The 26,418-nt window shown below is 47.8% G+C and overlaps 1 protein-coding gene across 2 annotated transcripts; it reads right to left on the bottom strand.

Moving 5' to 3' along the window:
• Positions 1-721: 721 nt before the first annotated feature.
• On the bottom strand, positions 722-26,037 carry LOC135815672 (uncharacterized). 2 transcript variants are annotated; one of them, XM_065328994.1, is made up of 22 exons: positions 25,848-26,037; positions 25,541-25,706; positions 23,543-24,889; positions 22,814-23,210; positions 22,462-22,635; positions 22,120-22,169; positions 21,511-21,536; positions 20,935-21,000; positions 20,543-20,765; positions 20,073-20,171; positions 19,566-19,616; positions 19,117-19,189; positions 18,539-18,594; positions 18,114-18,303; positions 17,636-17,740; positions 16,006-16,431; positions 15,557-15,640; positions 15,214-15,380; positions 14,478-14,610; positions 10,141-10,336; positions 8,113-9,737; positions 722-1,448 (listed from the first exon to the last, which is right to left on the bottom strand). In XM_065328994.1, exons 1-22 carry the CDS (start codon positions 25,945-25,947, stop codon positions 1,284-1,286), a joined length of 5,919 nt encoding a protein of 1,972 aa, XP_065185066.1. In that variant the 5' UTR covers positions 25,948-26,037; the 3' UTR covers positions 722-1,283. The 2 variants fall into 2 exon arrangements, with proteins under 2 accessions (XP_065185066.1, XP_065185065.1); XM_065328993.1 differs by having other exon boundaries at positions 8,113-9,740; positions 25,848-26,036.
• Between the last annotated feature and the right edge of the window lie 381 nt (positions 26,038-26,418).

The following is a 26,418-nucleotide window of genomic DNA, read 5'->3' as shown; positions in this document are numbered from 1 at the left end:
TGGCACCAGTACTGTAACACCAAGAGTACAATCATAACCATGCATGTATGTACATGATTGTACTATTGCCTTGGTAACACTTTACTGCTCCTGTCAGCTGATCACCTCAGTAAACCACTACATGTACTAGCATGGTGTTGCAACGCAGGCCAGCCTGGCAGGGCACACACAGAATTTTAGACTTTCTTCTCCGGTAGAATTTTAATGTTTGTTTCTCCTTCCCATCATGCAGAAACAACACGAGTTCAGCTATCAGCAAGCCAAGAAGAAAACACTGGCTGAACTCTCATTGGCTGAGGGCGGTTCATTAATCATTTCAGGTGTGAAGTTCAGAGCCAGGATAGGCTATAAAAGTGATCCTTCCAGGAGGGGATGGTGGTTGGGGTTTGGGATGGCCAGAATATTAGATTTTCTTCTCCGGTAGAATTTTCCTGCCTGTTTCTCCTTCCCCATGCAGAAACAACAAAAGTTCAACCATCAGCAGGCCAAGAAGAAAACACTAACTGTCTTGCTGAACTCTGATTGGCTGAGGGCGGGAATAATCACTTCAGGTGTGAAGTTCAGAGCCGGGATAGTGTATAAAAGTGATCATTAAAGGAGGGGATGGTGGTCGGGGGTTTCCAAGAGGAAAACACTTGCTGAACTCTGAATGGCTGAGGGCGGTTGGCCAATCATTTCAGGTGTTAAGTTTACTAGAACCAAGCAAAGAAGTGCTGACCGATTGAAGTAGTAGCAGACTGTCATGTATTTGAAGTATGATAGATGCAAGCCTAGTATGATAATCACTATACAAGATGACGTTCTTTCACAACACAAACTGTTTACACTATCGAATGCTATGAAAAAGGACGCTTACCAAGCGGAAGAAGAATGGTATAAAGAAACAAGGAACTGCAGCAGTAGTACCAACTCTTGTGTAACGGACACTTAGTTGCTGTGAAGAAAAAGTAATGGGAGAAACAGCCAGAGGCACAAGCTAGCAAATTAGTCAGGAAATAGATGTGTTGAAACACAATAAAATAGGAGAGAATAAACAACTGCTCTCGAAAGTCAAATAAGATTTAGTCACACAATAATAAAGCGCCAATTTTCATGTAGTCAAGTTGACTAGTTCACACAACAGAAGAAGAAAAAAGGATGTGCCACCATCAGGACCTGCCAGGTATGTCACAGAAAGGAGAAGAATAAATAGTAGAATAGAAAAGCACACTTTGCCGAAGGTACACCGACACAAAACAAAGCTAGAGACAGTCACTAAGGGTACGATACCGTAAACAAACAAGTCAAGCCTTGTGCTTCTTGGTCAGTGACGGAAATCCACTGTCCACGTGTCGTCGGATGCGCGACTCGAGTCGGCTGTCGTTGACGAGAGTGCCAATCAGTCCCTTGTCCTGCAGCTGGGATAGCAGAGAGTGGGTACGCGCCTGTGCTATGCTCTTGAACTCACCCTGGACACACGGGAAATACACATACGTAAGCACAACCATTACACAGGGGCAGATTAGTACTGGAATCGGATATGATACAATCCCTGCATTAGTGGAATAACAGCACAAGACACAAAGAGTGCAGCGTTGTGAAAGAGTCACACAATTGCACAAGACAGGAGACCTCAGACCCAGTACAGAATGCAGCTCAGCCCGGTGGTGCAGGCATAATTCCCCCACACAGAGATTACCAATGTCAACAACAGAATGCCATCAGTGGCAGGCTTCAGCACTAGTGTACCAAGTTTGTTTGATGATATACACAATTATTTTGCCCGTCCAAGAGGTTTTGACTAGTGCACAAAGCCTGGCAAGCAAAGTGTGCCGAACAGCAACTGAGCATGGCCTATGGGAATTGTCAAACATCACCAGCGGCACACTAACAGAAGAAGCATACGGTACGGTTGAATTGACGGCTTGACGAAAACAACCCACTCTAGACACCAGAGCTCTAAATTGTTTTGCTCCATAACAGTTAACGAGACGAGCCAGTAATGAGGAACGGAGGAAATGGGACAGTATGTGGGAAACATCCTTTTAAATTGATAAAACATACTTCGACGTGCAGTGGTTGAAAGTTGACGAAACATAACACACTAATGATCCTGGTTGAGTAGCAAAGGTCAAGGCGAGATGCAGCTGGACATGACGTGAAGGATGAGAGCAGCTGAATATAGCGCCGATAGTGGTGAATACACATTGTTCCGTGGTGATGTTGGAAGTTGCAACAGCGACAGACGAAGAGCGGGCGTTCAAACTTGATGGTCAGCTTGAAAACAAAGTCAGCGTTACGGGACACAAGTTGACCATGACCGCTGATTAGTGTGGGTCGTCCTATAACAACAGCACCAGCTACCCAGAGGCAACATTCCCATGTTGATGACACCAAGTTCATCCTCGGGCCAGTGTCCGGAGGAGCTTGACACGCATGGTACGGTGTTTTAAAAGTCACGCATAGAGATGAGAGCGCGCAAGGCTGGACATACTTCTCCGAGGCTGTCTTGACGGCCGCTGACCGGTGCTCGCCGGGCAAGTCGAGGCAAGCTGATAATGGCACGACGTGCATTTCCTCCAATCCTCACATGTGCTCTGCAAATCACACCGCACGAGGCTGTGTGCTAGAATTCCGGTGGCAGAGAGGCTGTGTACTGTATCAGAAGAGCTGTAACTGCACCACATAGCAATGAATGATGATGACGCCGGCGATGATGGTGTTGATTTCTGACTTCTGCTTTACCCTGCGACATGATGATGATGACTTGCATATCCATCTGCCTGTACAAGCAGCTTTTCTTACTGATGATGACTTGCATATCCATCTGCTTGTACAAGCGGCTTTTCTTACTGATGATGACTTGCATATCCATCTGCCTGTACACGCGGCTTTTCTTACTGGTGAGGACTTGCATATCCATCTGCCTGTACACGCGGCTTTTCTTACTGATGATGACTTGCATATCCATCTGCCTGTACACGCGGCTTTTCTTACTGATGATGACTTGCATATCCATCTGCCTGTACAAGCGGCTTTTCTTACTGGTGATGACTTGCATATCCATCTGCCTGTACAAGTGGCTTTTCTTACTGATGATGACGACAACGATGATCATAACATAGATGCAAACCGTTAGACTCCTCAATATGATCCTGGAGACTTGGAAGTAAGAGATCAGAACTTTGCCAGCAGCAGAGAACAGGAGGCAGCAAGGATGGGACAGCACGGATGACACATGATCCAGTCGAGAGGCAAACACAGCAATGAATGGCACCAGGAAATCACACCCCACTTCAACAGGCATGCTTCCACAGCAGAGCGTATCGTATATGCATGGTGCAATCAGTCTGTCCATAGCAGCCTTGATCAAAGAATGCACAGGAACGCCATGCTCTTTCAAATTCCGTTGCTTTATCCATCAGCGTTAACGCATGGGTCAGCGGTAGCGACTTTGGTGAAACTAGCACTTGAGGAAAGGTTGGTTGCCCCCTCCCTACATGGGAGCTTGTGCTATCCCTGCTGATTTGACACTTGACTGACTCACGATTGCCATCCACAGCACAGAAGTCCAGCGAGCTCTTCAACCCTGTAAGCCTGCAAGAAAGCACCACTTCCTACTTGACAGTTGAGCTTGAGTAGGTTGATGAAGGTAAGCAACGTCCAATAAAAACTACATGATGATTGGCTGTCGAGTGAGAGTAGAGGTGTGACGTGCTCGATATTCACTCGCTTGTCAACAACAACAGCGTTCACAATGAGCAGCGGATGCCGTGTTTATTCTGTCAGTAACCCGTGCTACAATACAGCAGCTCACACAACGTATGTGATCGAAGCAGCGGTGTCACAGTTTGCAGAGGTCACGTTTACAGGAAACCAAGAAGCGTATTTCCAATTCCACGGCGGCTCCACTACAGCATAATCTGTGCAGGTATGACCAGCTAGCTGAGCACCAGCACATGTCTTAGTGGGCAAGCACGGCATAGACAGATATTGTCACATCCTGAGCAACATAGAAATCTCTTTACACAAATTCCTCGCATCTTGATCTCGCTCTGATGCTCCGTAGTCGAATGAGTAGAAGTTTACCACCAGGAAGTACCAGCATTGCAGGGCTCAAGGAAAGCTGGAGTTTGCACAGGCTGCTTCTCGTCGTATCATCATAGTCGTATAGAGTATCTCACCAGAACTCCACCACACAGGCTGGCATACATGTATGGATGAATTCTGCAAGAACCATATGTGCGACGACAGCCACAACCAACACCTTGTGTCCAGCAGGAATTCGAATACAAGTCCAGCCATTTGGCGTGTCACCTCCACTGGCACGTGAACCCAGCAAAATAGTTCTGAAAAGTTGCCTGCCAGAGAGAAGTATATGACAATTGCTTCGAACATGTATCCATTCCACTCATGTCAGGAGCGATCAACCAGTATGTCGATTGGGACAGCGCACGATACACTCCAGTGATTACCCATGTACGCCTCATCACATGTAGACAGAACAGCCTCCCATCAACGTGTGGGTAGCGCACTGCTTGATACACTCCTCAACTCCACCCGGCCTGCAAGAACGAGCAGTGCCGATGCTGCAAATACGAGCTGGCCCAGCAGCGTGTATGGCGATCAAAGAAAGTACGGCACACGCTCCTGTTCGAGAGCTACACATGCAGCAGTGATCATGTGCCAGCACAACATTCTCCTAGACAGTCTTCGTTCCATTGCAGACCAGCCAGAAACAATAGGAGAATAGGGCAGAAGTGACGAGTGAAGAAGAACATAGACGACTTCGAGATGGAGCAGTACGTATCCTTGTCCCCATCGCCTGTTGTTCAGAAACCCCATGACATCCCGTTCCTCCAATGTACACACTTTCCGTTGGTGCGCATGCAAGTCCAAATCACGATAGCTTGACGTATCAACGTGTGACCTTCTCTACTGGACTCGTCATGGCAGGGCTATCCAGGCACTTCTGCATGAACATCATCTGCTTTATCAACACACGGGCCGGCACGGAAACCTCATTGACTGCATACTCATTGCCTCATGTGCTCAAGAGTGGGCAAGGTGCACAGTGACCGTGCAGCCTGGCAAGCAGACACGCTACCACACCCTCGCCAATACCTGCAGTCCGTTATCTGACTTACAGGCACGCCTGCGAAATGGAAGCGTTCAAACAAGCGACTGATGTTACAGAGCAATATCACGCACTCCGCTCTGCCACTGGCACGACAGATTACTACTGATAGTATCATACTGCAGAGAGAAGAGTAGTTGGAAAAGTGGTTGATTGCAAGAACATTCTTTTTACGTCCAGGTTCCAGCAGCAAGCTACGGACAACAAGTTAGTCACATTGACTCGTCTGATTGCGCCGCAGCATGTCAACCGATGGTATGAGAGTATACACGACGAACTACATACTACGCTCCATGTGGTTCCCCAACAGGCTACGCACGGCAGCACAATACCAGGGTTGATCGGCAGCTATAAACGCCAGGTGCGGACAACACAACACGCAAGCTGACTTGTCTGGCTGTGCTTTGGGGTCTTGATGCCTGAGACGATTCGAGTAAGTGAAAGTTGACCATCACCTTTGTCGAGCAAATTTCAAAGTCCTTCCATGCTGTTCCTCCTGGGCCATGTCTGCAAGTAGCCTATGGGCCAATGCCGTCTTGCCAACCTCTGCGTCTTTACCGTTCGGCATTTTCTTGAACAGCGTGTCAAGCCGATGGACACCAGCAAAGTGTGGGGTCCAAGCAAGTGGCGACTTCCAAGAACAACACGCTAGTGCAGCAGAAACAGCCACTCACGAGCTGAGATGGACTCCCAAGTGCATTGTCGCACCCATTTCGATTCACTGCCGCGTCTCAATTTGCTATCATGCTTGCTAAACGTACACGGCTCAGCTTCCGAAGCAGTGAAAGACTGGCACAAGCCTTCACTGTTCAGTGGATATCAAGCTGAACAATCAGCACATACTCGCCGGATCTACCAGAGCACCAATTGCCTGTATTGACTGTCAAACCATCCATGAATGCTGGAACTAACGATGCAGAGTTGGAAACAGTCTTCATACTGTGATGATGCAACGGTCATGACAGTATTCGAGCTAATGATACACCGGTGAAGTCAGTATTGAGAATCTGTATCCAAACCAATGATGCAATGATGAAATCCGTAGTCAAACTGATGATAAATCACACCAATGATGCAATGGTGGAATCAGTATTCGTTCTCATGATGCGGAGTTGAAATCAGTAGTCGAACCAATGACGTAACGGTGAAGTACGTATTCGAACTGCAGTCGCAAAGTTGAAATGGCGAAATCAGCACACACTCACTGAGAACGCAACAATGATGTCAGTATTCGAACAAATGGTGCAACGGTGTCAATGTTTGCAACTGCTCGTGCAGAAGTGAAATCAGGACGTGCGTCTACGATGCAATGCTGATGCCGGGACTTGTACGGATGCCAGCGAGCACAGTGATGCTATAAAGACTTCTGAAGCAACACCGACATAGCTCGAATGGCTCAGTGAATGAGTGTAAGTAGCACTACTTTGACGAGAGGTCAGCACCATGACATGCCTGTCACAACACCACATGTGAGGAGGACCATGAGAATGGAGCTGTCATGAAGCTTTCTCCAAATCTTTAGAAAGTTCGTCCTGAACTACAACGATTCACTTCCACTTTGCATTAATCCAATCCTGTCCAAGTAAAGATGAACTTGATTCTCAAAATACAACTGGATAAGGCAGAAGCTGCCACTGGATAGCTGGGAATTTGACTATTGCCAGTTCACAACTCCGGTAAACGCAGGCACGGTGGGACGGATCTGGCATCGGCATGCATCAACACATAGGACGAATGCATTGAACACCGGGATTATGATGGCGATCGATCACATTATTGACCAGCAATGTAAGACAACTCTTCTCCGGCAATTTCCCACAGCTGTAACTGTCACAATCATATCATTGACCAGTATGGGATCAGATGTGAGAACTTTCTGGGAGTTTCTACAAGCTTCCAGTCTTTGTAATCAAACACCGCCCTCAGTTGCTCAGTTGCTACCAAGCTTCATTGATGAGTTCCACTTCACACCATCCAGGACAACAGAGCACCACAAACCATCAATTTGCTAACAATACGAAATGTTCGGTATAATGGGCGGAGTAGAAAGATGCTCCTCAGCTGCACTGATGTATTGCATTATACCTCACTGGTGAGTTCCACTTAACACCATCCAGGACAACAGAACACCACAAACGACCACCTTGCTAACAAGCCAACGATGGACGATGTGCGAAAATGCTTTCCAGCTCCATTGACGAAATGCAATACACCATGCAGGTACAAGCTTGAAATCAACGCACGACAAGAGCGACTTCCCTTCCGGCACTATTCCATGGACAACTGCCATTCAACACAGGAGAAGAGAGCATCCATCAGGCACAGTACGGCAACCGTAACCAGTCGAAGCAACAAGCTATGTGAGAGAAGGGTCCTAGCACATCGTGACGCACTCCTTGCACTTCCACTCTGCTGGCTCAATCGGAATATTTAACACGCCAGAAGACGATATAAATCCAGCGGAACACCTTGCAGACCTGCAACCATTGCCCACCACTATTTCCATGCCAAGCTGGCGTTGCTCAGATCACGTTGGTCACTTCCGCATGCACACCATGACACCACCTAGATATCTGCTGGACAGCGTTCCAAACTCGCATTCATCCTCCGCAGACACCCGCCCCTATCAGTTGTTTCCCACGAAGTTCTACAGCACCGGAACATAGCATTTCGAAAGCTGCTGTTGAATGGTTGAAGACGTAGGCAGCACAACAGCTACAGCATGCAAACAGCCAAACGACCGGCGGACCTCATTCAAACCAACTGTTGCTTTCAGAACTCTACAATTGGCTATCGGATACACGTGATCCATAGCCATGTATTACCATCACCATCATTTCTTCCACGACATAGGCCACAAGGCCCAATACTACCGGTACGTTGAAGATTCCTGGTTGGAGACGCCATGTGCGTCACAGCACACAGCACGTTGTCTCCCTAAACCTGAGCAGAATTTCATTCTGCCCCCCGTTGCAGCAGCAGATGTTGATGCTTACCTCAGCAAATACATCGTTGCGCATGTGCTTGGTCAGGCGACGGCACACGCGCCGTGCTATGTGACTCCGCAGCATGCGCAGGTCCGGGAACGATTCACCATCCTTGACTGTGGGTATTGCCTGATTGGTTGATGACGCGACGCCATCACCTCCACCAGCTGCAGTACTTGCTGGCTTCCTCTCCTCTTCACTGAGCTCCACAGCTGCTGGCAGACTTAAACTGCCTTCACTTGATGCATATCTTCCAGATAGAGATGATGGCGAGAGTGGTGACGCCTGGGGTTTCCGATCACCGGATGAACTCCAGTGACCAGGTGATAGATTTTTGCGACTTCTGCTGCTGGCGCTGTGCTCCCTCTTTGGATCAGAGCCTGTAGTTGAATCAGTGGCAACAGCAGCAGCAGAGTAGCTGGTTGGACTGCCGAATAGCTGTTTGATGTTGTATGGGTTGTTGCTGTTCGTTGTGAACCAGCGCACCAACGGCCCAGGGTCCAAGCGCAGACAGTGACAGCCATTCTCCAGCTGTGGGCTAAGTTGGGCGGTCAGCGCTGGAGGCAGATACTCCGCCAGTACAGTGCGCACAACTTCAACGGCGTGGTCACAGCGCTCCGGATCATGTTGTGCTATCGACTGGTTGCACTGCACCATCAGCATGACAGGTTGATGTTCCAGCACAGGACGTATCGCAAACGACCAGGGAGAGTTGCCCTGGTGCTTAGCCTGCAGTGACTCAGCCAGCTCATACAGATAGTGCTCAATGAGTAGATATAGCTCGGCAGCCTCTAGCTCATGTGCCTTCAGCGTTAGCAGGTGGAGTGGACTGACCACACGCGGGCACTCGTAGAAGTGCTCGCGCAGCGCAGCTAGGAACATTTGTCGTGCCAGCGTGAGTCGCTGCATTCCGACGACAGTGCAAAGCAGACGTGCATACATGCGCCTGGCCAGGCTAGGTTCGGCGATGAGCGAGCGCTGGGCCATGTATTCAAACACCTGGATAGCGAGTGAGGAGCTTGGTGGCTCCCCACAGCATGCTAGGTGAACAGTACGCGCACAGGCGTTGGCCACTGCACTCGTGTTGGCACTCTTGCTGCCGTCATTGCCAGCACCTTCTACTGCACTCGTATCACGCAGTGGTAGTTGCTGGATGATGGTAAAGGCCAGAACAAAGTCGGACTGCTCTAGGAATGCAGCCAGCAGGCGCTCCAGTAACGCAGTGCGCTGCTGACTGACCAGTCGGATAAGCACGGCATCTGCCGATGAGCACACTGCCCAGTCACTGGCCTGCAGTACACGCATAGCGCTGACCAGCTCCCCCATTTCCAGGCAGACTTGCACGCAGAGCAGCGCTACATGACTGCGTGTCAGTGTGGCGGGTGGGTAGGCGAGCGACGCCTGCTCCAGGTACTCTTCATTCAAATACTGGATCTGGTGGATATGCAGTGAGAAGAGCACAAGATAGGCCTCAGACCAGTCCTCCTCCTGGGCCAGTTGTACAATCAGTGATATGCCCACATGGGCTAGCAATGCCTGATCAGTATCGGATAGTGTCGGAATGGCAGAGACAACATCACTGCGTGCCACTGCTGCTCTGCTCTCTGTTCCACTTGAATCCGAGCTCGGGGTATCTGCTGTTGAAACACAAACAAGAACACACGGCACACACACAAACATACAGCTGTTAGGTCGACTGTAGTAGGCAATCGGTAAAAACATTACAAGAGGACAGCAGGTTATCTGAACAGCGCACATAAGCAAAGAAACAGGCTCACTTTCTGTCTCGGTATTTAGATTCATCAGAAAAAATACCCTTGTTATTCTGAGTATTTTGATTCACAAACTTTCAAGTGGCGAGACTAATATGCTTTACTGCGAGGCAGAACAAGACCACGAGTATCTTGAGCCTCAACAGCTACACAAATGAGAATACACACGCACAGGCTAGAGCAACAACACGGGAAGAAACACGGTACTGGGAGGTGAGAGCCACGGCAGTGACCTCACTGGCAGATAGAGCACAGGACTGCTTACCCGAGACAAGCTGATAGATGGCGGCCAGGAATTCTCTGAAGGCGCAACCACACCTAATAGCTGAGGTTTTCAATCCACACAGTAGCCAGTCACTGCGTCGCACCATTGTCACATGATCCATACACACATCCACCACCTGTTGCATTTCCATGAATTGTTTTGCCATGCTTGGCCAGTCGGAGTTTTTGCCATGGAGCTGAGCACACAACGTCAAGAAGAACAGAACCACTAGTGAGACATCAGAGAATGGTTATCGCTGGCCCAGAGCAACATTTCTACATTCCTACACTACTCCGAGTGGTCTTGCAAAGCTTGCACGTGCATGTACATGTACTACTGCAAGTGAAGTACATCAAACCATTCTGCGAAAACGCTTCCAAGCAAGCAGTTCCTAGGCTGGCATCTGAACGTATTGTACATCGAAAATCCACCGAAGAAAAAACAAGTGACCCTTCTGAGAGCACAAAAGCTCTCCGGTTCTCAGCCCAAATCACAGCCAGGCAATCAAAAGTCTCCCTTGTGTGATTATGTGTACACCACTGGACAAGAGGGAACAAAAAATACTACGCCATGTATTCGTGATATTCTGCAGACGCTGAAATGCAGTGGAATATGGACTGGCATTGGCTATTCTGATGAACAGGGAAATACCAATCCACCAAACTTTACAAGCAAATTTCACTAGCAAGCCCAGAACCCAGGCAAGCAGAATTTCATACACACAGCACACATGCGCACGCACGTGCACACACACACACACACACACATTCTCTCTCTCTCTCTCTCTCTCTTTCTCTCTCTCTCTCTCCTCTAGCATCATATAGTTCCTTAGAACTCGAGGAAAGGAAGAGCTGCAGAAACATACGGGAATTTGCCTATCAGAAAGTCCCGTACACGTATAATGTCACGCAGAATGAGATGATATGGGTTCTCCTGTGCGGTGAATCTTACATGATGCATCAATGATGCATAGCCTTAGCCATGGTTGGATGCCCGCAATCACAACAGTACATGTACAGTAGTTCAGCACAGTACAATACACGTGATGAATAATACCAAGAGTTAGTGCTAAAACGATTTTATCGATTACTCGTTACTTACTCGATAAGAACATGATTGAGCGGTTATTTCGATTTTATCGGCTAAACGAGTAGAATGGTACTTACGCTCGGTACGGGATTTCCCCCCTTTTGGAGTCACACAAAGGGTGCATGCACCGAAAGTGTTACGAGTACGACACGAACATGTACATGACTGTACACTTACAACATCAATGTACGTGTAAAAGTACAAGCGCGATCTGAGAAACATCGACGCAATCACCTTCGCCGTCTTTTCAGCTGACTACTTTTCTTACATACAAGTACAGCATGCAGGACTGGCAGGCTCAGTATGTACTATGTGTCTACACTAGCTGCAGGGGCTGGAGTTCCCTCCACATATCACATGCGAGTAGTCTTGAGCTAAAGACAGTAAAGTAGTCTTCAGTTTCGTGTTTTCCGTTCTGTCGACGGTTCCCGAACCAGTTTGCTCGACGACGAGCCAGGCCTGGCGTCTGGGCCTATTTTGAGAATAGACAGGAAAAAGCAACTATAATGTAGTTACTTGTTGGCGCGCCTCAAGTCAGCTCATCCGTCGAAATCCGCCGATCTGCACCCCTGGCCGGCTTCTCTGACATAATCGTCGGAGTCAGCGAAGTCACAGGCGAAGGGCACCATCAGCTCTTGGGTGGCAACCAGTGCGCCGCCTCTGTCTTGTCTGTATTCGTCCGGTCAGTCCGAACAGCTGACGGACTTGTTGCGGGATCATCGGATCTATGCGCCCTCTTTCCGTCGTTGGCGATGTTGGATTCGTAAAAAATTTCAAATTTACAGAACGTACATGTACTGATGTAGTTACGATAATAATCGTTTAGCCGATAAGCCGATCGTTATGGTATCAGCTAAGCCACTAAGGAAAAAACGTAATCGTTTCAGCACTACCAAGAGTATATAATCACACAAGAGGATCAGGGGCGTACGCAGGATCCAGAATGAGGGGGGTGCTCCAACCTTTTCCCAAAGAACCGAATAATGTATTATTCCCGTCAAGAGTAGATAAACAAGAGTGTGCAACTCGCGGATGGGTTGGCCCACGGCGGAATTTTTTGTTGACGTAATCTTTTCGACGACGCACGCGCTGCGAGCCTTTCGGAGAGGTTTCCCTCGTGCACTTGGCGGGGCTTGCACTACAAGGTCGGTGCCCAGCACGTGCTCTCACACTGCTCTGCGGCAAAGTCCGCGTTTCCCTGAAAAAAGGTGACGTCAACAAAAAATTCCGCCGTGGGCAGGGGTATCTGCAGATTGTGCAGAAGAGATAGGGAGTTGCACACTCTTGTTTATGTACTCTTGTTCCCGTGCATGTGATCCGGTATATCCATGGATGGTTGATACTAGTATATGTATCTTGATATTTAGTGCGCTATTTACCATGATTTACCAAGCCGAGGGAAAATGTAGGACCTGTTCTGTAGGATGGAGCAACCATGAGGCCTTGAAGTACTCTATCCCAAAAATACCCCTCCCTTTGGAGGACAAAATGTACTTCCTCTGTAAGCTACAATGTAGGTCAATGAGTACACTACACTTGCTAGATCATAATCACGAAAACATTTTCAATTTGACGTGTGTACTTTGAAGTACTAGTAACATCAAACTTACAATACTTCACATATTGAATGGGCAAGAAGGCAAAACGACCATTACAACTTCTGGCAAGAGTAAATTAGCTCCCAGGAGCTTACTGTACTCCTGTTTCTTGGTATGGAGAAATAGAATCAGGTAATAGAGGAAGGAAGTGCAATGGATGGTGGTAGCTGCACAAACAAGACAGTACCAGAGTGCTCCCACTTTTCTGTTGGTAGAAATCAGAAGCAGTGCCTGAGGTGTTCAATGGCAGGGAGTCGACGGGGCAGCGACCCCTTTAGCAGCGTAGTATTTTTAGGATTTCAAGGTCCCGAAACAACAGATTAGTTCACTTTCGTGAACAGTCGTTTTCGGTCGGTTTGTCGGAACAACTGATTGGAGTGTTCCCGGAAAATCGGAATAGAAAAAGTCGAGGCTCTGACAATATGGATAACCCTCCGTCCTGGCACATGAAAGTACATGCAACACGGTGAACTATGATCAACTAGTAATGACAGCAAGTGGAAAGCAAAAAATCAGTTAGAAAAATCTGATAATCGTGCTACCAAAATAGCGTTCAAAAGTCTGGTTTATGAACATTTCCATTTCTTCTTTCAGAGTTTGGGCACAGTACAGTATCAAATTCAATCAAATAGCCTCGCTCAAGACCTTTCCAATGGACCGTCATTTGAGTAAATCGGACAATCGGTCGCAAAGCTATGGTACTTTTCGTGGCATGGGTACATCAACTTGGCCTATGTCGAACATTTTGAGGGGGATGCTTGAGCACCCAAAGCAATCTTTCGTTAGATCACTCCACCAGCAGGATCGTTACGCACTAAATTTCGTTTTTGGTCGAGGTCTGTCACTCCGAACGTTCAGAAGAAAACCTTAGTTTGGTACCAACTTCAGTTTTTTCGTGCCCCCTATAAACGAATACAGCGAAAGTTAATTCCAAACGAAAGTTTGTACTGATACAGCAGTATGTACAAAGGAAGGATAGCGTGCGTGCAATCCAAATATCTGCCATGATCATGCTGGGGATTCGCATACGCACAGTTTCATCCAGAGAGTGCTTTCTTTATTACTCCGCTGCTCGCTAAAAACGGGCCGGAAACGTACAACTGCAACACTACACCGCGTGATGCGAGTTTTCGCCGTCGGCAAACCCCATAGAAAGGATATCAGGAGTTGCACACTCTTGGTAGCTTATATACTCGTGATAATACCAAGAGTACATAAACAAGACTGGGCAACGCCACAGCTAGCTGGTACACGGTATGGTCCATTGCAGAATTTTTTTATTGAAGTCACCTTTCATGGAGATCAGGAGTCATACCGTACAAAGCACGTACAAAGCACGAGCAACGCACGAGCTGGAAGAGGACCGTCATCACGAGTTTATGTTTTGCCACTTTCAAAACAAAATATTACCCCCCCCCCCCTTCTGTGTAGTTTTTACCGCACTTGTAGTGAAAGATTAGTGAAACCCTGCGGAAATGTAGACTACCACCAGGGGTGGTCTATCAGCGTTGCCACTAAGATATAGCTGGTACCATGGACAACTATTCACATTCATTTGTATTGCATCATCTAGATCCCTATCAGATTGTCGCAACCCTCCTCTTAGGTAGACGATGAGTAAGACCTGGAACAGAGCATGTATCTACTTACCTTGAGCTGTTGAAAGATAAACAAAGACCTCTCCTCAGATTCACTACCAACATTAGCAGCAACAGTGTGAGTTGAAGACTGCAAAGAGCCATTGTTGGTGTGCTGGCTATTGCCAGGTGTTTGTCTAGTATTCCTACAAGAAACACATGCACACACATCACATGAAGGCACAGACATAAGCACATGCATACACAGACACACACAGACAGACAGACAGACACACACACACACACACACACACACACACACATACACACACAGGACAATAGAGTCAGGATCTGTTAGCTATGTTAGGAAGACAACCCGCCGCTGGAATGGGTGCCACTATGGTCTGGACCTGCTCGTATGGTGGCTGACTGGCTGTTCTTCTTAAACCTTGGAAGGGCCAACTCTCCAAGGTTGGGATCCAAGTGCCGTTGGGTGGGGTACCTTGTATCCCACCTAAGCTAATGGCTAATCCAAATGTACCCCCCCCCCCCCCCCCCCCACACACACACACAAAGCCTCAACCAGGTTTCACATTTTACAGCTGGGCCGGCGGACACAAACACGCACACAAATACGCACATATCAGGTGTCAACATAATACCATGCCGACCTGGCTACAATAAAAAACAAGACACGTCCACAGAAGGCCCGTGCACACACAATGAAGCCGGCCGCTATGCTTTCATCATGTACACCTTCCCTTCAGAAGAGTATATTCTTCGCAAAATAAACAACAAAATTCACTTACAGCTCCAATGAAGTGCCAGATGAACCGTTGACAGCACTCTTTCCTTCTCGTGCATTCAGAGCCGTCGTAATTTCATCACTGGCGGATGGATTCCTGTCCCAGTTGGAGAGGACTTGCATGGCTTGCTGATAGAATCCACTAGGTACATCCACGTCCATTTTGATGCACTGTACAGAAAGCCAGTAAGGAGACCACAAAGAAGAGCATCGGCATTGGACAACTGGCGGATCCACAGCGGCACAGCAAAGGAACTAACCGCCCGCTCCATTTTTCTAAGACTACTCCTAACACCACAATGAGTGGGATTCTTCAAGGAATGATGAGACATCAAGAGGAAACCCACCTGCAGCACCAGGTCGTGCAGATTCGCAAAGTCATCCGCCTGACCAAGCTCTCGAAGAAGAAGAGCGAGTACGTCTGTCTCGGGCTGCAAGCAACACCACAACGACAATAGAGCAGCGCACACCGTGGGAAATCAGCGCAAGACTGCAACAAAAAGGCAACGTACGAGCACATGCGATCGAGATAATAGTAGTAACTGAGTTTCCAACACATCACTCCTGGTGTACACTAAGGAGAAGGCAGGCAGATTGCATTGAGCTTCACCTGAATACTATGGCACTTGCACTATGCCGAATTATATCTATCACCATTATCGCTGAACATGCACCGCACATGCATTTCCCCATCAAGAGTTTGACCTACAACAAAAGTGAGCAATGTATATTGTAGCTACATGGCAGAATACTCACACCACGTCACGCAGGAGAGAGCAATAGTGCAGGTACTTACCATCATGTTCATCGCTAGCATGGTCATGGTGACTTTGTATAAACTGGCCCAGGAGCAAGTGTCCTTTAGGCCCTGGCACAGCGACTGCATGGACGATGGTGATGGCTGTTGCCAGTCAGGCGAGGCTGATGACACTAATGCAGCTGCTTCTTCACCTGCCGCTACTGCTATTGTTCCTGCTGGTGATGGTCTGCGTGCACGTGATGTTTCCGCTGCTGTTGATTCGACATCGCCAGAGTCGCGATTATGTGCTGCCGTTCCCGATCTCCTATCGTCGCCACTGGATCGACGCAGCTTCTTCTTCTTCTTATCCTGTTCCTCCTGCTGTTGGCGGTGCCGCTGCTCTCTGGCTAAGCTATCTACAATTTCTGACATGCCATCAATGTCACCGTTGCCAGGAGCACTCTTCATGAACAAACTGGTAACCTGCAGCACCAGCAGCATCGGTGTAACCAGCACAACAACACAACAAGAAGAAAACGTCTTGTTTGCTATAGATATGGGATGAAAGCGGCTGACTTACAGCGGCGCCATTGCGACACGCTCTTCAGACAGTAACTATTTTAAGATTTTTAACTGCATACTACCTCCGACAAGCGAAACTTGGCGCGTTTTTTGTTGTTGATTTTTTTTGTGTTGGTACCACAACTTCACAAGGCTGTGAGGCACTCGTAGATCTACGACCTACTTGTAGCTCCATGCAACCGGTTGCAGGAAGCCAAGCGACGAGCTGTTGAGTGGCACATGGCTCAGAGGCAAGCCAGTCTCTCGTGTACCAGCAAAACAGTGCGCGCGTCCCTTCTGCGAAGGAGAATTGTCGTGCTTTCGCGTTGTAATGGAAAACCAAGGAGTTCTCTCTCTCTCCACTTGGTCACTCCGCCAGCACAGAGTCCATACGTCCATCCCAAACAATCCTAGCGTCTTTCAATAGCCACCAGAGCGATGCGTCTCTGGTGGCTAAGGAAAATCGCCGGGAATTGCTACAGGCAATTTTGGGCAGTTGGCGAGAATACCCGGCAAAACAGTTCGAGTCCAGGCGCTTGTGGAGGTGTTGGACAGTTCTTAGCACGTCAACCTGGATAGTGGGGGTGGCGGCGGAAACGACTACCCTCGACACCGTCGCTCGAGCACAGCACACAGGAGCGACATCGAGATTTTCAGAGCGATTACAACAGAGGTACTTGCTGCAACAGAATCCGCTCTAGTCGCACTTTGGTCTCAAAACAGGAACAATTCCTCTCCAGACGAAACTGCGATCTCTGAATCAGAGGAGAGTGATTCAGCCGAACAGATGTCTCTAATGTCCTTGTTGAGCAATACAAAGTTGAATTTTGGTGAGTCAATCCTTAGTTTTGATTGTAAAGTGAGAGTTATTTCTAGTATTTGAAGTAAAAAAAAACGCGCCAAGTTTCGCTTGTCGGAGGTAGTACTTTCAACCTCAGGAATAGCGACAACTCGCGAATAACGGCGCTTTTCTTATGCACAACCGAGGGTCGTTCTTCGCAAGGTTGACTATATATGATGCACTTGTATGGATGGCTACAGTGGAGTCTTTGCACTTTGAGAAAAACTTGGAACAATGGCCACAGTATAGAAGGCTAGAGTGAAGGCAGGCACAGTTGAAACTAACCTCCGTGCTGACAGGTATGTCGCAAGACATGGCTCCCCGATACAAGTGACACGCATCCTTTATCTCTTTCTCCTGCAAACAGACCGTCATAAGTCCATTCCAAATCTACGCATAACGAGCAAAGAAGTACAACAGCTTATCAGATATTGATTCACACGTACCAACACAAACACAAACACACACACACACACACACCATAGTGGCCTACACAGACTGACAGGCAGACAGACAGACAGACATTATACTTGGCAGAAGCTTGATTTCCACAAAAAAAAACACACCAGCACTGGTCCAGCTAGAAGCCCACTGTCATTCGACATCATTTCTGAGGAAGACTTTGACTTGTCTAAACATTAAAATATACCAGTATCAGTCACGACGCTTGTTCATGCTGCGTGGTTCGGCTCTTTCCGTTAGGCATACAGACATACAGAGAGATTACCGACAGACACATACTCCAAAAGCAACAACAGCTCACCTCCGCTGGAAGCCGTGACTGTGCAGCCTCACTGTGCTGGGACAGTACTCCAAGCGATGACTGAAGATACATAGGGTCGTCGGTACCACACCTGCAGAGCTCAACGAGTAAGCTCGGAGTGAGCTTGTTCAAGTTGAAGTCAGTCAGAAACTTGAAAGCTTGGGAGAAGTCCTTTGCCGCAACCATAGCACTGGGAGAGGAACAGAGTTCAAATAAAAGAGAACTGCATTGTCATGTTACGCACACACATTTCCAACAACACGCTACGCTCTGAAACAAGAGAAGTTGGGTTGTAGGCGACATTGGTTAGACAGTGCCTTGAAGGACCAGGCACTTTGTGTTCCCGTAACATACACTATCGCTTAGGCCTGGCCTCAAAACGCATTACAAGAAGATCTATCACACAGGACCGAGCAGACACTTACGATAGTACAGTCAAGTAAGCCGACTCAGAAACTGTGACCTTTTCCCGTTTAGCCAGCTGGAGTGCACAGGGAAGCAAACAACAAAACAACAAAATGATCATCGCAAATGTCTACAATTATAGTGTATGATGAGGCCTAGGGTGTGTCCATGGTTTAAGAAAAGCCGGAAGCGACAGATACAGTGATTTCAGGGTACGTGTTCGGTAATTTCTGTATTACATTTCTTCAGAAATGGTAGCACTACCGATCCAGGGGCTGAAAGGAGCTGGTGGAATCTGCAATTCAGAATACCGGTACAGTATTTAAGAGAAGAGAGTGAAAGTACTCAATTTACTGTAACTCGTAGAGTTGTTCGCCCAGCTAGACTCTGCTGACTTTTAGCATGAAACTCAGCAGGTCTACTTGTACCAGTCGGCCTGAAAACTAACAAATATACCCGGTTGAGGTGGGAGCCAGGAGCCAATTTCTTGAATATACAGATATGTAGTGTCAAGTCAAAAGAGCATATGCTGATAGTCCGAAAATAAATAAACAGGAGCGATTGAAGTGGGTGGGAAGGGGAGGAGGCAGCTATTTACCTGAAATACTCCTGGCATGTGACCAGCAAGCTTCTTGTCCGCCTGGAACAATGCCATCAGCTTCTCGAGCATTCTGCACAGCAAAGCACGTCCGCCCATACAACAAGTACGCACACATGAAGCCAACATTGCAAATACAGATCGCGGCGCTAATTAAAAGGAGCCTGCACTACTATGAAGTACACATAGCTTGATAGTGGCACACAGTAGAACTCATTTATACGGACGAGAGCTGCATAGAGATAGCTACCATGGCAGTAGAGGAGGACTAAACACAGGTCACATGGACGTCGCTTTGCCATACCAGCCTGCTGCACTTTTCATCGTAAAAAGACCAATGCTAGGCAATAGGCGCTAGAAAACAGAGAGCATGATGATGTCAGTAATACTAATATCCCGTCTTCACCACGCTCACGTATGTAGTTATGCTGGGGAGTTGCCAAACTAACCTGGTGTTGAAGAGGCCATGCTGCTGGATATCATTGAGCAAGGTGAAGCCACTGTACAAGTACACAACACAGTAGTACAGAAAGTCACACCTACTTCAAGGCAGACCAGTAGCACAGGCATTAGTACAGTCACACCTACTTCAAGGCAGACCAGTAGCACAGGCATTAGTACGGTCATACCTACTTCAAGGCAGACCAGTAGCACAGGCATTAGTACAGGCATTAGTACGGTCATACCTACTTCAAGGCAGACCAGTAGCGCAGGCAAGCGCCAAGCACGGATACGCGCCCACCAATGCCAAATCTCATACATCATCTGTACACTCGAGGACAGCTTCCAGTGTGTGCTGCTCTACTGGTAAAACAAGACAAGTGTGCACAGACAGCGTAGCTTCCTTTCTGCATAGGGAAACTCCCCCGTGAAACTTCCAAATGGGATCCTTCAGAAGCCTTAAAATTTATCAGTTCCTGGACTAACAATAGCAAAATCAGCACTATGGAACTAACCGGGCTGGGTCGACATTCTTGCAAATTGCCAGCATATGAGAGATTATTTCAGATGAAGGCGGATAAACTTTCTTCATGCGCTCAAATTCGTTGAATGACCTGCTCCGCAAGAAAGAGAGAGAGAGAGAGAGAGAGAGAGAGAGAGAGAGAGAGAGAGAGAGAGAGAGAGAGAGAGAGAGAGAGAGAGAGAGAGAGAGAGAGAGAGAGAGAGAGAGAGAGAGAGAGAGAGAGAGAGAGAGAGAGAGAGAGAGAGAGAGGGGACACACACACAGGTAACTTTACCACTCCTAAAATAGCCTAGCAGTTACCGTCACGTATGAGCTCCAAAGTGATCAACCATAATAGAAATACTCAATCAAAACTCCCACATACAATTGTACCCCAGGTGCAGATAGTGCTTGCCGCATTGTGCTGGCACTGGTGTATGCGGTACACCATCAAATACGAATGCCAAGTGACAATTCACTTACTCATCAATAGCATCTGCTGCGGCGAGAATGTCAAACAGCAGAGCATAATCGCGGCGACTGCAGCCAACTTGCTCCATGTGCCGGAACGCGGCCAACGCCACCGTGTACGGAGCGCGACTCCCGACTTGCTTGCATATGCCCAGGACACTCTCACAACACGACGCCGGCAAAACACAGCGCGGGTGGTCCCGTAGAAGATCAACATACACTTGCCAGCCAGCATCTACATAGAGAACACACAATTTCAGTTATCAGCTTTTACTGCACAGTAAATAGCATCATGTTTTACAAAGAAAGAATGCACATAATTCACGTGTGTAGAGACAGACATATCCTAGATGGTGTAACCATGCAGCAAATACTAGCCCTGCACAATTATCCATGATGCTTACCTATATTACGCCTGAGGAGGTCGGAAGCTACTCCAAGCCGATGGCTGATGGCAGGATTTCCCACATCTGTGAGAGGCAGCACAAGTAGCTAAACGTTAGGGCTTGCACACAGAGAAACCCTCAAAGGCTGCCCGGAGAGCGTGTACGCTCTACTGCAAACTGTCACCGTCCAAAACTGAAAGCTGACACACTAGAAACTGCACTACAGGGAGAAGCAAAGGCCAGTTCTATACACATACAGTAGGCAGTAACTGAATTGTGCATCCATGTCTGACCCCCAGGCGGGGCACGGCTGTACTACGGGCACAGGCAGAGTTTTAAGTACAGTAAAACATGTCAAGGCGAACACTCGGAAAAGATAACCACCTGTCCTAGAAGACCACGGAAACCGGGATCAAGGAATGCTATTTCCAGTCAAAATACCCTGAAATAAGGAGACCACCTGGTAACAGAGACACGCTTTGAAGATCCCTTGAGCGGTCGTCTTGGACAGGTTTCACTCAAAGGTAGCAGTTTACACAGATATTCAGCACAAAATGCAATAAAGGTGGAAATCTAGTCCAAGTTAGAACTTACCCAATGCCCTCGGTAGAGACAATTTACTGTGGGCCAAAATCCAGCGAAATCAAAGTTGAGGGAAAATAGACAACAGAAAGAGAAAGAGAAAAGAGCATTGTTTAAGTACTTGTACAGAATAGCAAAAATTACCGGGATAAATCTAGATCAATGTGGTAACGTTGACAATAGATCTGCTACGACCAGCACATGCTGGTATTTCAAATCTATCCAGCCCGATACAAAGCTTTCGGGCAACCCATATGGAGCAACACCTAGAGCTGATTTAATTTACCGTGGCCCATTGAGCCTTTTTTCGGCATTAGGCTAGTTTTATTTAGAGTCGATGAACACGTCCTTAACTAGATAGTAGAAAGACATTCATTGCAGTGCTTGAGCTGGTCCAGAACTTGACCACACTCACATCGTGTCTATCCGGGCGCTCGGAGACCCAGTAGTTACAAAGGCTGCTCCTGTCCGATCGAATTTTTCGAGAAGTGCGAACATGAACAAAACTCATCCAAAGAAAACAGTGTAGGCGGAAGTGCCCGCAATTAGGGCGTTCGGCCAACTGATGAATACTGTAAGTGGCTAGTGCACTAGGAGGTCAAACAGCACAACAGCACTCACAAGTTAGGCCAGGACTCTTTCCTGCCCATGTGACGTTTCCACATCTCCTCCTACATAATGCAGTCGCAGCAACACAAAAGCAGCACCGGCAACAGACATAAGAATCAACATTCGGGCAAAGCCCTCCCAGGCACACAATGATGACGGTGAGACAGCTTGTCAAAACAGGACTGAAGCCAGAATGAAACAATAAGCAATGCGCCTTCAGAAAAAAGTAGCTTCCACTAGCCCGTGTCTGTGGGTCCTTATTGAAAGCTCTAAACATGCCAAAAAGAATGCAAATTAAATCTATTAGTAACGTAGTAGTTTTCCAAAAACAGCCACCAAGCACAAAGGACATACCTTACAGTAGTACTCCACGTAATCTGGCATGATACGGGGCCTGACATGGTCATTGGTACAACTTGCAACACGACAGCCCCTCTTTTCATTGATGTGATACTGACACAGATCACGGCGCTTCAACCACTGTTGCGCAAGTGCATTCATTTCGGCTGCAGTGGGTTGACTGGCATTCTGCAGCACATAGTGAAAGCAAAGGAAACCAGCATGATTGTATTGGCCGTGAAACCAAAACCATTGCCAGTGATAGCAACAGAATGTAGCATGCCAAAGAAGAGGCTGGTAGTGCCAGCACTACACTGGAGCGCAAACACTGACTGCAATGAGCAACCAGGCAAATACAAGTGCATACCTTTGATCGAGCTTGATGACCACTGTGTGCAACATCCCCGGATCTCTTCCTATCCATCCTTGGCTGTGACCTTTCGTGAGATTTCCGCGTGTTATCAGATGCTGGCAACACAGTATCCCTTGATGGGACCTTGCTTGGACGAGACGTACTGCTGTTAACAGGGTTGCTGGCATTTCTGGATGCCTGCTGTGGCAAGTGACGTTGGTTACTCGGCCTGTAGCTGCTTCCATTGCTGTTACTGCTGCTGCTGTTGTTGGTGCTGCCTCCACTGACGACGTTGCTGGAGCCACAGCGGCCATGATCACCGTGCCTTTGCCGCCTGGATTCTCGTCTAGCTGAGCGGTGTGGATCACGATCGTCACACTCGTGCGGGGAGCGACTTCTGTGTGACGTTGAGCTGAGGAAAAGAACCAGAGGGGAGTTGGAAAGAGCTTTAACAACTGAACTACATGCAGCTATGTGTTGTGGAATAAAACAATAAAGACATCACATAGTCATAACAGCAAATGGCCATTGGCACAAGAACCAGGCGCACTACCATTACCACAAGTCCTCCGGCATTCCTGTGACATTCCTTTAATCCTTTGACATTCCTTTAGTACACATTAATGTACATGTATAAGGATCACAATTCAGGGATCTGGTCATGCAATCTGTCAAGTGTACAGGACAAAGGCGGTAAATGGCTGGTACTCAGTCTAAAACAAGATGTGATCTATCTTCAAATACCTTCTACTCCTGCTGTTGTCGTTGGAGCGGTCCTTTCTGCTGCCCTCCCTGCTATGCGTTCGAGCTTGGGCTGTTACGGACCTTGGAGAAGGAGAAACAATACTGCCATCTGTTCCATTTACCAAGTCATTGATCTCATCGCCCGAGTCAATATGAACTGAAACAAAGACACCTTCCTCGTCACCTCCGCCCATGTCAAAATCACCATGTTCTTCCTCAATACCAGCTTGATAGGTACTAGAAGCAGCAGAACTGGATCCCTCCATCGACAACGGCAGAGGTTCTTCCATAGCATTTTGTCCATCACTGTCAGCATGGACTTTGTTGGGCGAGCCAGAAGGTGTGGGGCCTGATGTGGATGTCCTGGTAGTGCTTATCTCGCCAGCTTCATTTTGGATGCAGTCGTCTTTGGATGTGTGCTGCGTGCTGGAATCATTACTCATACCCAAGGGTGTACTTGAGTCAGTAGTGTTGCTTTCCGCACTGGGGGCATTGGCCACGCGACCAGACAGCTTCAAGCGACGAGGCTTCTTCGTATCCACATGGCCGTCTTCATGATGAGGGCGCTTCGTTGCGACGAGCTCTGGAGAATTATCGGGACTGCTGCTTCCTATTACAATACAATCATTCACAGAATTAGGAGTTTGTACTGAGGAATGAGCAGCTACCATCGATGCTGATGCCGGTGATGGCGATGAAGAAGCTGATACATTTGTAGATCGCCGCAAGTTGACCCGCCCTTTCGTTGCTGTACCACCAGATGAAGCTGCTTCGCACGATGGAGGCGGTGATTTTACAGCTGGGACAGTGGTAGATGTGACCGGCTTGCTGGCTTGCGAATTTACCTTCGGAGCAGATGCCCTTACTGGCAACGGTCTAACAGATGACGATGGCGGAGACTGAACAAGCATTACTAATGGAGGGCTAGCTGGTGAGGAAGAGGTGTTAACCAATGTCCGAGTCAGCTTCATAGCTGGAGCAGGCGGTGAAGCGATTCTGATACGAGCTGGCCTTGTCGTGTGCCCACCTGATGTTTGTGTGAGCGGAGGGGAGGCAAGCCTTGGCTTGGTAAGTGCTATTGGCTTGTTTGGTGCAGCATTGCTCAATGTTGGAGATGTGACCCTCACCAAGCTGGTTTGCCTCTGTCCTACTGTGCCTGATGATGATGAGGATGACACAGTAATAGGCGATGACTTTGAAGGATGAGCCAAGGACGCACTGGATGTTGATGCCCCCACAGATTTCCCAGGCCGCTGCAAACGAACACTGGCGGACTTGGAGCTTGACAAGCTGTTTGGCGTAAAAGTGCTGGTGGTCTGGCGCATCACCTTTGTTGATGAGACAGCACTATTCAGTCATAGACATATAGTAAGCACAGAACACACAGACATACAAACATCCATACACGCACAGACGCACATATGTGCATGCAAGCACATGCACGCACATACACATGCACATAAATACGCACATACACGCGCGCGCGCGCACACACACACACACACGCACACGCGCACACACACCATGTACCACACAAACAGCAAACGAAAAGCACTAAAATTATACGCAGTACAGCTACAGTGGAATTTGACAAATTGGCATTGAACGATATTTCTGGAGTGCTGGCATACACGTAATATGATGGTCCATTGCTGAGGAGGCAAAGACATCAACGAAACTTCAATTCGAAACATCATTTACATAGGCGTATGATTCAATTCAAATATCTGTCAACCAATGCAGGAAAGACAACTAGTACAACTATAATTATAATAATATACATGTACCATCACTACCTAAATGGACATGATCTTCTGTCACGGAAATGAAAGATTCATTGCTTGGTTTTCCAACTCAGCTTCCGTCTTCAAAATAATGGATTAAATTTTCGAATATTTCGTGTAAATGTAGAACAACTCAAACTTTTGAGCAAAGCCCTGAAGCACATGATAATGCACAATCACGACCCACCCTCGTGTTAATAATGATCAGCCTTACCTCTCTCCTCCCGCCTGTGTCTTGGTTGCAACATTTTCTGTTGAAATACGAAATGAAGCTGTCGATTCGTTTTGTGTGCATTCCGCTGCAGTAGCTGGGAGCAGAGACGGTGACGTAGAAGAGTAGAGTACTTCCCTCCTAACCTGAAGCCTCCTGGTACCGAGCCCTGCACAACAAGAACGAATGGCAATACGTCAACCACATACGAAGAGGGAGAGAAACAGCAAATAGATGGACTTTTTTGAGTATCGAAAGTTATAGTTTTCAAGGCACCAAAAGCAGTAAAGAAAGCCAGCACAACACGCACCTCGTGGTGCTGCTTTTGAAGCTGGCGCGTTGTCTTCCTTCGCCCTAAACAGTTTCTCCTGGCGCAGCGTGGCCAGAGATTTTACCTGGAAGTCCGACATTGCTTACACATTTCGACCGAACTCAAGAGTTCGAATTCACAACAGGAACGAAACTTCACAAACTGTAGCTGTGACGAAACGAAGTCGAAGGTGAAGTCTGGGGAAAATGCAGATCCCGATAACGTGGTGCGCAAGCTAGCTGGATAATAATCGACTTGTCGACACACGCGAGTCGTGATCGCGTGAGTCGACACTCGAGTACTCTCGTCGTCTCGAGTCTACACAATACTCAATAGTCGCTATGACTCATTGCATAGTTTAGCATTCAGAGCTATAATTAATTATTTTGTAGCTGTTTGCTTTTATCAAGTCACACTCACAGTGCCAGCTAGTGGTCATCATGGTCATGTACTCTTGCTTTTATGCATGTAGATCTACTGCTGTACTAGCCTGTACTAGGCTGTAGCCTGTGCCGGTGGGCCAAGAGTTCATGGGGGACAAGGCGGTTCGGGTCAGGGACTCATACTATCA

Source organism: Sycon ciliatum, chromosome 4, assembly GCF_964019385.1.
Source record: "Sycon ciliatum chromosome 4, ocSycCili1.1, whole genome shotgun sequence".
Lineage (NCBI taxonomy): Eukaryota > Metazoa > Porifera > Calcarea > Leucosolenida > Sycettidae > Sycon > Sycon ciliatum.
This window is presented reverse-complemented; position numbering and strand designations above follow the sequence as displayed.

Excerpts from the sequence above, each read along its gene's own strand:
- LOC135815672 (XM_065328993.1), bottom strand. The coding sequence starts at position 25,947 with ATGTCGGACTTCCAGGTAAAATCTCTGGCCACGCTGCGCCAGGAGAAA. Across the intron at positions 23,211-23,542 it reads GACAACAGCAGGAGTAGAAG|CTCAACGTCACACAGAAGTC; the intron begins GTATTTGAAGAT and ends TCTTTTCCTCAG. Across the intron at positions 1,449-8,112 it reads GCAACGATGTATTTGCTGAG|GGTGAGTTCAAGAGCATAGC; the intron begins GTAAGCATCAAC and ends CCGTGTGTCCAG.